The 13,874-nt window shown below is 38.3% G+C and overlaps 1 protein-coding gene across 1 annotated transcript in view; it reads left to right on the forward strand.

The window, feature by feature from the left end:
* The first annotated feature begins 543 nt into the window (after window positions 1–543).
* Window positions 544–13,874, forward strand: part of LOC134677918 (P protein) — a 71,310-nt gene continuing 57,979 nt past the window's right edge. Inside the window, exons 1-2 of the mRNA XM_063536364.1 lie at window positions 544–550; window positions 2,027–2,139. Coding sequence (XP_063392434.1) covers window positions 2,030–2,139 — 110 coding nt within the window. The 5' untranslated portion in view covers window positions 544–550; window positions 2,027–2,029. The remainder of the gene's footprint in view (window positions 551–2,026; window positions 2,140–13,874) is intronic.

The raw sequence follows: 13,874 nt of genomic DNA on the forward strand, positions 1-13,874 counted from the left end.
GATATGTTAAAATCAAAGAGAATTACACTGTATTCTCTTTAGTCAAAAAGAATTAAGTGACTTTGCTTTGGTTCAGATATATTGTGCCATCTAGTGGTCAAAAGCCGAACTAATATAACAGCCATTTTTACTTTAGTTTAGTCTAAAAAGAACATAAAAGATGGCGTTTTAATTAATATTTATAAAACGTGATTTTATTACTTTTCATTTTAATAACTCAACAACTTAAATATATTTTATGTGTAAGCATAAGCTTAAATATTCACTGACTTGCTCAATTTGATTGTAAAAATGTGTATGTTTGTATGTAGTGTATCCCTATATGCCTATACTCTATTCTCCTTGCCTATACGTAATATAAATGTCTTAATTAAATTAAGGTAGACCTTTCAGGCATTCATCGTCGACATTAAAAGAGGGTACACGGTAGTATGTCAATAACGACAAATTATTTCATTAATTGTGTCCTGTATGTTAAATGTAGTATGTCTGTACGTATAATATCGTTATAGTGATTAAAGGATTGAATTAATCAATATAATCAGTGAAGGTTAGTGCATTAATGTTATAGAATCTGAATCTTTTTGTGGTGTGAATGTGTTCTTGAACGGAAGACCAGCGTCGAGAGGAAAGAGACCACGAGACCACCTCTCCATACAAAAATCCAATTCCCATTTTCCACTCTCTATAAGTTCGTTTTTTTTAGCATTAGTAATAAGGTAAACAATCTTGATGTGTCTTTTAATCGAAAAACACATTTTAAAAATAAGTTACATGTAACAATTAGGTATCTAATAATATTATTTATATTTTTCTGCTTTCATAAGTAATAGTCACTGATTTTTAAAAAGCATTTTTAATTAAGTATAAGACATGCCAAGATCGCTTACCTTCTTCCAAGTTCTTTCTAATGCTAAAAATCCGGGCAAGTGAGAGTCGGACTCGCGCACGAAGGGTTCCGTACCATAATGCAAAAAAAACGGAAAAAAATGAAAAATAAACGGTCACACATCCAAGTACTGACCACGCCCGACATTGCTTAACTTTGGTCAAAAATCACCTTTGTTGTATGGGAGCCCCATTTAAATGTTTATTTTATTCTGTTTTTAGTATTTGTTGTTATAGCGGCAACACAAATACATCATCTGTGAAAATTTCAACTGTCTAGCTATCACGGTTCGTGAGACAGCCTGGTGACAGACGGACGGACGGACAGCGAAGTCTTAGTAATAGGGCCCCGTTTTACCCTTTGGGTACGGAACCCTAAAAACGAACTATAACTATTAGTATTTATTCAAAGTTCAAGTTTGCATTTTCCCTTTCTAAACCTAAAGTAAATGAGTTTTCTTTGGAGTCTTTTTCAAAATGTGCAGTTAGAAGTGTCGTTTCGGTTCTCAATTTTGCAGTAAACAAGAATTATTAGGTAAATGGCTTGGAGCATTTAGTAACTGGAGACGTCATGGCTGTCATTTTCTGTACGAAACAGTCTGCCGATTTTTGCGGGGGAGGGGACGTCAAATGTGTTGCTATTTCTACATGATTTGTACGTAACAAATAGCCATGTCAGTCCATACAAAAGTTTGCAAAATGGTGCAAGTTTTCCAGCAGAGGGGTAAGCTCTTAAAAGCGACTCCAGTTATTATATCCTCTGACTAAGGTAAATCGAGATCGCAGCGGTCTATCGTCTTAAAGGATGACTGACGTTAGACCGGGCCGTGGCCGGGCCGGAGCTTCCGGAGCTTCGTTTTCTATGGAAATCATCACGTTATCACCTGTCATGTCATAGAAAAGTAAGCGCCGGAAGCTCCGGCCCGGATACGGCCCGGTCTAAGGTGAGTCATCCTTAAAGGTGGCCACTGACGAGCCTTCCAACAGTCCAAATAGCGTGGCTGCAATCCAAAATCGGTCCGTGAATGTCAAAAACGTACGTTTAGTATTAGGATGCCGTCCATTTGGAAGAATCCATTGTAACGGCATCCAATTGGAAGGCTCGTCAGCCTGCTTAAGAGTTGACGTAATCTCGCAGGCCATGCCGGATGACTTGTCCAGCTCCGTGTCCAGCAGCTGGAGAGGCTTGAAGCTGGTCACCGTCACCGGGTCCAGCTGCGATGCCGATGTGTCCAACTTGGACGCAGAACGGTGAGATTATAATATCGGACCTTTTTCAAAGTAAAGATAGGCCCGTTTAAACAAGTGGCAATGTGGCATTTAAACAGCTTTGCAAGATATTTCAAATGAAAAATTAAGTGAATTTTATTTCTAACTGGGACAAATGAGAAAATTGATGTCATTGACAGTTCTGATTCAAAGAGGCGATTCAATTTACTAATTTAAATATCTTAAATAATAAGCCGTTGTAATATCCTAAATCCACTTATAAAAGTATAGTAATAGACAAAAAAAAGCTAATTGTTTATGGAATTAGAAAAACATATTACGGTTCACGACTTCAATGTCCCCCTGTATTATGCCGAAGCGAATATGCACACCAACGAACTGACCCACCTCGTTTTGAGGTTTTAAATAAATAAATATTAGAAGGAAATCATTCAACATTAATAATTGCACAAATTGACTAAGTCCGACTTTGTTGTAGGTAGGTAGTAGGTACTTAGGGGCTATTCATAAATTACGTCATTCCAAATTAGGGGGGGGGGGGGGTCTGGACACCGGATGATGATAGCATGATGTAGGAGGAACGGGGTCATTCGAAGCATGAATTTTGGATGATTTTAGGGAGGGGGGTCAAAAATAGATGACGTAATTTATGGACAGCCTCTTAGACAACGATATAGGTAAATAATGTATACTAAATACTTAAATACATAAAAAAACATTCATGACTCAGGAACAAATATCCGTACTCATCACACGAATAAATGCCCTTTTTGGGATTTGAACCCGGGACCATCGGCTTCATAGGCAGGGTCACGACCCGCTAGGCCAGACAGGTCGCCTAAAGGTTTTGAGTTGACCCAAGGTATCCCATGATTTTAGCCTCAAGATTGTTATTAGCTACTTATCCCTAAAGGTGTCACAAAAGGCCGATTAATTAATCTCTATTTGTAAGGTTTCAGTCATTTTCAGCCGACCTTCCGAGTTTGGCCTGACGTCATTGCGGCTTAGGCCCCAGGGTCAAACTGTCAAAATTAATCCTAGCAGTTTTGACATTAGTCTTATAACTTTATCCTCTGACACCAATTTCTTGACTCGAATTTCAGTCGGATTCGAATGAATTTATTTTTCAAATTAAGGTTATTAAATAATACTTATTATTATTTACCGTACATATCGCTGGCCCAATATTACAGGGTTCTATGTTACATTTTCAAGATGGTTGAAATACGACTTAATGTCACTATGACAATGTTCAAATTTCAGTTCAGTAAAAGTGAAACATAGAACTCTGTAATATTGGGCTAGCGATATGGTGTTTAATTTACCGTTACCGCCCTAGCGCGGTAATTATCACAATACGTGCATATGTCAAAAATTTAAATGGTCATATGTAGGTACTGCTGTACCTAGTTTACCTACAACGTTGTACAATACACGTGCGGAAAGGTAATTCGCACTTTTTCTACTTTTCGTACTTGTATCGTAAGTATACTATTATAAATAGATACTCCAAGTACAAGGGACACACCTCATTATTTTAATTAAGTACCTATATACCTACCTAACTAAATAAACTCCGCCGTAACAGTAAGCGTGAGGATAATTAATATAATTATACTTAATCATGAGGTTAAATAATTAAATAATCGCAAGCAGCATGATTATTACGCGTATGTACTGTCGGTGCCCTCACATAAGCACTTTGCTATAGGTATAAGGTTATACAGTTATACCGAATGGCGCCAAAATGTCCATGTCAGAGGGAAAATAAATTTGGTAATTATATCAAAACCAATTGCAGTAGGTATCCTTTATTAAAAAAGTCGAAAACATATAGGACGAATAGGTAATAATTAAATTTTCGGCCCGATTCGAACAATGCTTAGCTCAATATGTCCATATGTCGAAAATTTTAAGAGCCATTTGTACAGTACAGCGTTGTACTCGTATACAATAAGTACACGTGCGAAAAGGTAATTCGCAACTCGTGTCGATTATAACATAGGTACCGCAGCGATACGATACTGATCTGTCAGTGTAAAAAGTAACAATTTTTCAACTTATGGCACTCACAGATCAGTATCGTATCGCTGTGACATCTTATAAATATTGTTCGAATCGGGCCGGAATGCGCAAAGCGGTAGAATTTTTTTATATTTGATGTCGATCGCTTCGTCGGCATAATATATTCTATTATATTACTATAGGTTTCGCTATATTTAAAGACAATAAAATAAAAACAATATTTTTTTTTGTATTGCAAATGTCGAAAAAAAGGAAAATTTATGAACCTAGTTTTTCATTGTGTCAATAACATACTAAAAAACTGGACAAGTGTGAGTCGGGCTCGCCTACCGAGGGTTCCGTACTTTTTAATGTGTTGTTATAGCTGCAACAGAAATACATAATCTGTGAAAATATCAACTGCCTAGCTATCGCGGTTCAGAGATACAGCCTGGTGACAGACAGACGGAAAGACGGACAGTGAAGTCTTAGTAATTGGGTTTTTATCCTTTGCTATCCTACAAATTATGGAGAATGGAATATATTTAGGAGTGGAAAAACGTTTTCTCTTTCTGTATTGACGTCCTATACTTACTTATTCGAAACTTCACTTCATTATTTAATTAAGTTGTTCGCAGAAATCGCGAAGCGTCTGGTTGACGTAACTGGTGACCGAAGGGCTGGCGGCTACCTCGCACAACGTATCAGGCCGCGTAGCCAAGATGTCAATCGCTTACGCTCCGTAGCGATCGAAACGCAACTGTCACTGTCGCGCTAATATGGAAGAGTGATAGAGAGACATAATGCTTTTCGTTGTCGAAGCGATAGCGATTGTAACCTTGGCTAGGCCGGCAGTATTGCGATACAGCGGGGAAATGCCGCCAGCATCCTTGGTACAATGCCTCAGGGGCCTATTTTAGATTTAAGCTAGTTATTAATTTCGTTTAGTTGTACCACTGTATATATATTGTTTGTAAATAAATGATTTCCCCCTATTACAATGTATGAGTTTTCCATCTGTTGCTGTATTTTTTTCTACAACACAACTGATAAACAGTTAACAGTGAAGTAACCAGTCCATAGCCAGACGCCGCCGCGGCCACTCGTCGGCCATTTTTAAAAAGTTTACCGCGCGTTTTACTTTTTAAAAAAGTTTGTTATTTTTGTGTGTTGTGTGCTATAAATATTCATTGTGTTAATTATACGGTATAGTGTTATAGTGAAACAAAAGGCATGTGATGATTCGGCTTGAATTGTTTTAAAACAAAAAATTGTGTATTGTTGTATTTTTATGCTGTTAATGTTAAATATCTGGGAGACCGAGCTTTGCTTGGAAAACATATAAAATCTCAAAAATGCGCGTTTTCTCAGAGATAAGACCTAGCTTGATCGATTTTTCGTCCCTGAAAACCCCCATATAGCAAATTTTACATCGAATATACATGTTAATAAACAAGAATTGCTCGTTTCAAGATAGATTTATAAAGTACGATTTAGTTCATAATTATTTTCCATCGTATTTTCACGGAAACGTACGAACGTGTCTCGTTATTTCAGTTAGTCTCGGTACAAAAAGTACTGACGTTGACTGAATTTGCAAGACAAATGCAAACGTTTCCGAGATACGATGGAAAACAATTAATGCACTACATCTGTAGGAAATCGTTGACATGTTTTCGTGATTTTTTTCTGTCGAGCCCGCTGCCCGTGTGTTTGTTCTTCTTCCTCAGCGAGTATGCGCCCACTGTTGGGCATACGCCTCTCGAAATCTCCTCCAAGCAGTGTTTGTATGTTCGTTATAAACTCAAAAACAGAACTACTGAACGCATTTTCTTGCGGTTTTCATCCGTCAATAGAGTTCTTGAGATTCTTGAGGGAGGTTTAGGTGTATAATTTGATAAGTTCGCTAGTTAAATTTAAAAACTAAAATTTTAACTCTCTCTGTAAACGATTGGTGTGATATCGACGATAAGCGTGTTGGTGTTAAGGTGTTAATATAAGAAGTAATCACAAGCATGACCGTAATGTTTTGTAAAAACTACTCAACGTGAGAAGCTATGTGCATTAACTGGGTTTTGCATGACATTATTGACTCCTTCTTACTTGACGAACGGAAGAGAGGCTAATGTGAATAGAATAGAATAGAATAGAATAGAATCATTTATTGCATATCACAAACCATATATAAAGGTGGTACATATTATTGGGTTAGTTTAAGTGACGCCCAGTAAGGACACAGCAACATCTTTATACCTAGAATAGAGTTAACTTAAAACTACTGGCTTAACAATTTTCGTTACATATTATGAGATCGTTTTAATCATATTTTTCATTAAAGTAATCTTTTACACTATAAAAGCACTTATTAATAAGGAAGATTTTTAACTTGTTATTGAATAATTTGTGATTTTCTAAGTTTTTCAGAGAATTCGGAAGGTGATTATAAATTTTGATACAACCAATGTGTATCAACTGTATTTATAATAATAATTAAACAGAAGCACTAGCGACCAGTTCATGGGTGTTTATTGTTGCGCCTGTGAACGGGCCCCAGCAGGCGTTCTACATGACCAGTGGTGGGCGAAGTACGGCCCGCGGGCCATCTCCGGCCCGCGAATGGATTTTATCCGGCCCGCCGCCGGTCCTATGAAATAATTAGTATATGACATTGGCCCACTATTATCGCAAATCAAAATAAATGTTATCTACAATTCTGGCCCCACACTTAAAAATCTTAAGCTTTCTAGCCCTCCATAAAGAAAGTTTGCCCACCACTGTACATGACAGTAAGAGCCCTCCAAGGGGCCTCTACGTGTCGGATCTATATCCCCACACAAGCCTATCAAAAGACCGGGATTAATAGACCCGTGAATTTCAAAACAAATTGTGTTTCAATAGGTTATGGGCCCAGCACGCTTACACTGCGGGGTTTTTTTGGCCGAAACCGAACCTTTAGCCGAAACATGTTTTTTTTGCCGAAACCTGCCGTTACCGAAACTAAATATAATAAAGTTACCTAAACATATCCCTATCACCGGATGACATGAGCTAATCATTGGAAATAAACCATGTGTCTGATGTGTCACACTTGCCCTGTATACATAATTGTAATGTGAACAATGGGATCATAGGAAAATTAATTACAGTAATTACCTCATTTGCTTATGAATCCAAAGAATGGTTTTAATTAAATAGGTACCTAACAAAGTAGACATATAATATAAGGTACCTAATGGGTTTACTTATGTATGGGCAAAGAAAATTTTTCAAAGGCTCACATATCACATCACATTTTACTCAAATAAAATTTGCCAATAAATCGTTTGTCAAAATATTTATTCGCAACATTCGCTTTACGGCTAGAAAAGTAAAGTGATGCCATGAAATAGCATGCGAAATGGAAATTCGCTAAAGATTCTTATTGGGAAATCCCGTCGACCTCCACTCTGCACTAGCGAAATTGTAGAGAACTGTATATACATGTAGGTATTGTATACCTACATGTATATAACTTTTAAAAGGCGCCATTTATGTATTAACAGAAAAGCGGCAACAGAACCGCTATACGAGTAACAACAAATACTAAAAAGTGCGGAATCCTCGGTGGGCGAGTCTCGCACTTGTCCGGATTAATTCATATTAAGTGACTTGCTTCAGTTGCTCTTGACAGTAGGTAGGTACTCAAGGTAAATGCGATACGGATCTACATATTTTGAGTTCTTTGTGGTTTATGACTTAACAGTAAATATATTCAAGTCATGAGTTCTTTGTGGTCTATGACTTAGCAGATATAATATATTCATCAAAAATGTAAAATTATAAAAAAACAGGATGAGCAACAACAAAAAGATGGCGCATCGCGCACGCGCGTCTCACCCCGTATCACGAGGCTGCATGCACATACAAGATTTAAGGTGACAGTCCATTTCCAACGACAGCATAGCAACACTACCATTCATTTTACAATGGAAATTGACAATAACACCGACACGTTTCGTACTAGTGGTGCAGCTGCGGTCAGAAATGGAATGTTACCCTAGCTTAGGGGAGACCGAGGTGAGTTGTGACAGAGGAGAGTTGTGACATTGTCGATTTTTTTAACTCTATTAACTAAAAACTAGGTCGCAATAGCGCGCGTTTGTTAGTTCAAGTTGTGAGCTAACAAACGCGCACTGTCGCGAGCTCGCTAACAGTTATTAGATTCCAAAAAATCGACAATGTCACAACTCTCCTCTGTCACAACTCACCTCGGTCTCCCTACATAATTTTGTTGCTAAAGAAATCACCGTGTCGGAATAAATGTACGCCATTAATTTAATCATCCATTGTCTTCGGGAAACAAGACTTAAGCGTGTTATAAACAAGTTACATAGGTAGTGCACTACTTTGAAAAAATCTCGTATCTCCCACTGCTACCAGGCGTGGCTCACTCCGCGATTTCGTCGCTTTGCAACAGGTAGCTACAAGTACATCCGTTCCACACCAATTTTGGTGGCTAGCCATAAGCCGCGCGTGGCGCTGTCGCCACCTAGCGGCCATGTCTGTCCTGATCGTAACAGACGCGTTTTGTTAGAGAGTGAGTCTTCTGTACCTAGTACTATTATTTATTTTGTGCTGCTACTCAAAGTTGAAAGGCAGTAACTCTGTATCCTCTGTATGCAATGCACCCCATACATAGATACCACATTTTTCTTTTGATTGACAAAACAAGATACGCGTTTATTTTTTTCAAAGTAGTGCCGATAGTTTGCCTTAAGTACACTTGGGACCAATGAAAAGAGATCAGTTTGCTTTTGGTTTTTAGAGTTCCGTATCCGTACCCAACTTCCAATGAAACTGCAAAATTGCATAACATATTTACTTCAATCGGGTGACAATGCAATATTAGGTACTTACCTAAGTACCATCGAGCTGATCTGATGGTGGAGACAGGAGGTGGCCATATGAACTCTGTGATAAAACAACGAAACCTTTGTGTTGGGGGTTTTTAGAATTGTCCAGATGAAGTATTAGTTGCCTGTGGAAAGAAAAGTACAGTCAGCGACAAAAGCTTGTACCAAAAAGGATTTTTTTATCAATTGAATGGTTTATCTACATCAGCTGTCAAGTGTCGGAAAAATACCGGTTTTATCTGGTTACTCGTGCGATAGCGATAGCTGATCGATTGGATTTAGTTGCATCATTATAAGGTTAGATGGGGTAAGAGAACCATTGGGGCAAGATGAATACTTCACAAGAAATTTCATCATATGTTAATTCTGTAGTTTAGCCGTGAAAACGTAACAGACAGACACATAGTAGACACCAGAGACAATAGTTATTTTCACCACACCAGGTCAGAAAGGCTTAGTTTGCACTTCAAAAACTGATAGCAAAGTTGCATTTTATCCACATGGGAGGCGAAGTAAACAAATGCAAATTTTGAGTTGTTTTCTTATGTTTGCTGGTAGAATTGACTTTTAAATGATGAGTTTGGATGATAAATATTTAATGACATTCATTTGGATTTGATTTTGTTTGATATTTTATATTTAATATTTGCTTAGGGGCTGTCCATAAATTACGTCATCGATTTTTGACGATTTTAGACCCCTTAGGGGTGGTGTGGTGAAAAATTTTGTGTTTCACTCGGGGGCAAATTTTGTTTAACGCTCGTGCTTTGAAACCCTCACAACGCTCAAGATTCCATTTACGAACCACTCGCTACGCTCGAGGTTCAATTTTGGAATCTTTCGCTTGCTCGGGTATCAATATTAGCACGAACGGTTAAACAACAACTTTGCCCCCTTGTAAAACAAATAACTATTTCACCACACCACTTTGCTCTTCAAAACTGATAGCGAAGTTGCATTTTATTCACATGTGAGGCAAAGTAACCACATGCATATTTTGAGTTGTTTTCTTATGTTTGCTGGTAGAATTGACTTTTAAATTATGATTTTGGATGATAAATATTTAATAACATTCATTTGGATTTGATTTTGTTCGATATTTTACATTTAATAAGTAAATTTGCTTCGGGTTTGGTGTGGTGAGAAATTTTGTGTTTCTTTCGGGGGCAAATTTTGTTTAACCCTCTTGCTTTAAAAAGGGTTTTAAGGGCGAGGGCGCAAGTGGCGCAACGCAAAAAAAAATCCAAAATATATTGTAGGTATGCACCGTTTTAAAATTTAATTATGTTTAATATGTGATACCTATGTGTAGTGTACTCGTAGGTAATGTTTAAAATTCTCTTCAAAAAGATTATGTTAATGGGTTGTAATTTTTGGATAATAGAAATTGCACCCTACAAAGGGTTAATAAAGGTTTGCTAATAACCCCCTTAGTTGACCGAGCGTTAGTGAAGGTCTTCATTTCAGCTCGAGCAAATAATAAAAACAAAAATGCTTCTCGTGAAATTTTGTGAGCTGGTTCGACGATCAAATATATTTTTTAATACAGTTGCTCAAAAAGTGCTACTTTACGTAGCTGTTTAGCATGCGGAAAGTTGGTTATCTCGAACTAGTGCTTTTTACTTTTCCAATTTTTTTAAATTTATACTTGTTCCAATTCACGACTACTTATTGATGAGTGTTAATATTAGTTTCCTTTAAACGTCGTAATCAGCATAAAAACCTACCGTTAATGTAAGAATACGAAAAATATTACATATTTCATATTTAATTACTTACCTCTTCATCATTATAACACGTTTATATTTTAATATTCAATATTGAAAATTCCGTTCTTAATAAGTTGACTGAATGGAACGGAATAGCTGCCAAACGCCCATAGATATAATATACTTAAAGACGACGTCTAACCGAGCTGTCACTGTTACCACTTTTGTTTAGTGTACGATTAACAATGTTTTTCTTATTTTTTCGCAACTGTATTAAAAAACGTCGTTCGATACACGTGCGGAAATGTCATTCTTCACTCGTCCCGAGTCTTGCCACTCGCCTGCGGCTCGTGGCAAGATATCTCGGTACTCGTGAAGTAATGACATACCTTCCGCACTAGCATCGAAATGTACTATTTTTTGTCGGTTCAGTTTTTGGAAATTTTTCAAAGCGTATCATACATTTTTTCAGTTTTTTCGCGAGGTCTTCAGCTCTCAGAGCCAGTAGTTAGCCAATAGTTAAAATAAAATACTTAAAAGCCAAAGTCACAGAACACCATAACATTCTCTCACATATAAGAGTTCGTTGACCGGTTCTAACTGGTTCAGACCGGTTCAATCCAGTTACGTGCGCCATTTTGGAAGTTTGCCGGCTGGGGACCAAAGGTAGAACTTTTTTCCTTGAGTGCGTGCATAATAAATACAGTCAAATACCCTATTACAACTGTGTGAGTGTTGTGTGTATAAAATAAGTTTTTGTGACATTACTTCGTTACCGTAAAACGGGGTGAGTAGGTTTCGCGGGGAGAGTTGGGTTATGAATGGAGAGAGAAGGTTTGAGAGGGGGGTGAGAAGGGATTTAAGGCTACAGCTACAAGTATAATGTATTCCAATTTAAAATGGGGCTATAGTAATACGCATAATAAAAAAAAATCGATCCAACAATCTTCCAAAATCACCTTTGTATGAAAAACCCTCTCACCCCAAATACGAGGCACTACGGGGTGAGGTGGGTTTTCCCCTTTATAGTCAAAGTTATGAAATGGATCTACCCAAAATAAAATACAAACTAAAATACAAACGTCCGAACCACTTATTATATACACCATTCAGTTTTCACATGTAAAAATAAAATTTTATCGAGGTTTGAAAGTCAAATTTCGCCCAACTCACCCCATTTTACGGTACTTAGGTATATTAGGCTACATGAGCATATTTTAATTACCCGGTTTCCACCTGATTAAACATTAACAATCGACCTTTAAACTATTTTTAAACACCGTTATTACCGTAACTGACAATTTTGAACCGTACTGTAACGAGATAAGGTCCACTATGACCAGTTAAACGTGTTCTTAGTAATGACAGAGACTAGTAAATACACAAGACTGGCAACCTCCCCATTAGTCCACCAAGACTCCATACGTTCGAGAATTTCTGTATTGCCCTATCCCTATGGTTGACAGTTAAACAAATAAAACCGGTGCGAGTCGGACTCGCGCACGAAGAGTTCCGTGCCATTACACAAAAAACGCCAAAAAAATCACGTAATTGTTGTATGGGAGCCCCACTTAAATATTTATTTTATTTTGTTTTTATTATTCGTTTGCTATAGCGGCAACAAGAAATATATACATCATCTGTGAAAATTTCTACTGTCTAGCTATCACGGTTCATGAGTTACAGCCTGGTGACAGACAGACAGATGGACGGACGGACAGCGAAGTCTTAGTACATAATAGGGTCCCGTTTTTTACCCGACTACGGCAACGCAAAAGGAGGGTTATGATTTTGACCGGTATGTATGTGGGTATGTATGTATGTATGTATGTTCATCTGTTCCCTCATAACTTCTAAAGTACTTATTATAATTTAACAAACGATATGTCATTCGAATCGTCTTAATCGTCTGCTGGTTATAGGCTATATGGCGTCACAAAAAAATTAACACTGCGCCCTCTAGAGGTCATAAAGTCACGAACTAAAAAACTAAAATGAAGTAATGATGATGTGTTATACATCATTGGAAAGAGCTCGATTAGCACATTTCAAATATATAAATATTGTTAGCTTTTGCACCCGGCTTTGCTTGCATACGCCAGATAAAACATTAATTTATCGGTTAGGTGATACGAACTATGAATCTACAAGCGCTCTGGATTATATCCGCGTGTTACGCGACTACGGCGATACAAGAAGGTTTTTGCAAAAGAAATTTGTTTGGCCGCTATACATGGTGTTTTTTTAATGACCTGCAATATTTTATTTATAACGTGAATAGGTATAGAAGTCTAGATCAGCTAAAAGGTATGAAACAGCCATACAAGAGACGGACGAGGCACGCTGTCCGTACGAAGCTCGCTCTACGCGTTCCAAAGCCGGGCGCCTTCGGCGCCCTCATATTAAAAGAGTCGGGCGTAGCCCGACATACGCGTTCAAAAGCCGGGCGCCTTCGGCGCCCTCATACTAAAAGAGTCGGGCGTAGCCCGACATACGCGTTCCAAAGCCGGGCGCCTTCGGCGCCCTTATACTAAAAGTGTCGGGCGTAGCCCGACGTAAGCGTTCCAAAGCCGGGCGCCTTCGGCGCCCTCACACTAAAAGAGTCGGGCGGAGCTTGACGTACGCGTTGCAAAGCCGGGCGCCTTCGGCGCCCTCATACTAAAAGTGTCGGGCGTAACCCGACGTACGCGTTCCAAAGCCAGGGCGCCGAATCGGTGCCCTCATACTAAAAGAGTCGGGCGTAGCCCGACGTACGCGTTCCGAAACCGGGCGCCTTCGGCGCCCTCATACTAAAAGTGTCGAGCGTAACCCGACGTACGCTTTCCAAAGACGGCCGCCATCGGCGCCCTCATAGGCACTAAAGGAGTCGGGCGTAGCCCGATATAGGCGGCGCTCTGCGTGCATTTCTGTACTGAGGACGCCCTCGCAAAAGTAATATAAAGTGACTTCAAAAAGTTAGTAACGAAATCATGACCCCAAAATTAATTAAATAAAAAATAAGTTCAAAAAGTTAGTAACGAAATCATGACCCCAAAATTAATAAAATAAAAAATAAGTTCAAAAACTAAAACCCGACTACTGCAAATCGCGCTCTAAAAAGTATGAAACAATATAGAATTCTTATCTAAAATTATCAAGCACGAAATATTAT

Source organism: Cydia fagiglandana, chromosome 27 (assembly GCF_963556715.1).
Source record: "Cydia fagiglandana chromosome 27, ilCydFagi1.1, whole genome shotgun sequence".
In the NCBI taxonomy this organism is placed as follows: domain Eukaryota; kingdom Metazoa; phylum Arthropoda; class Insecta; order Lepidoptera; family Tortricidae; genus Cydia; species Cydia fagiglandana.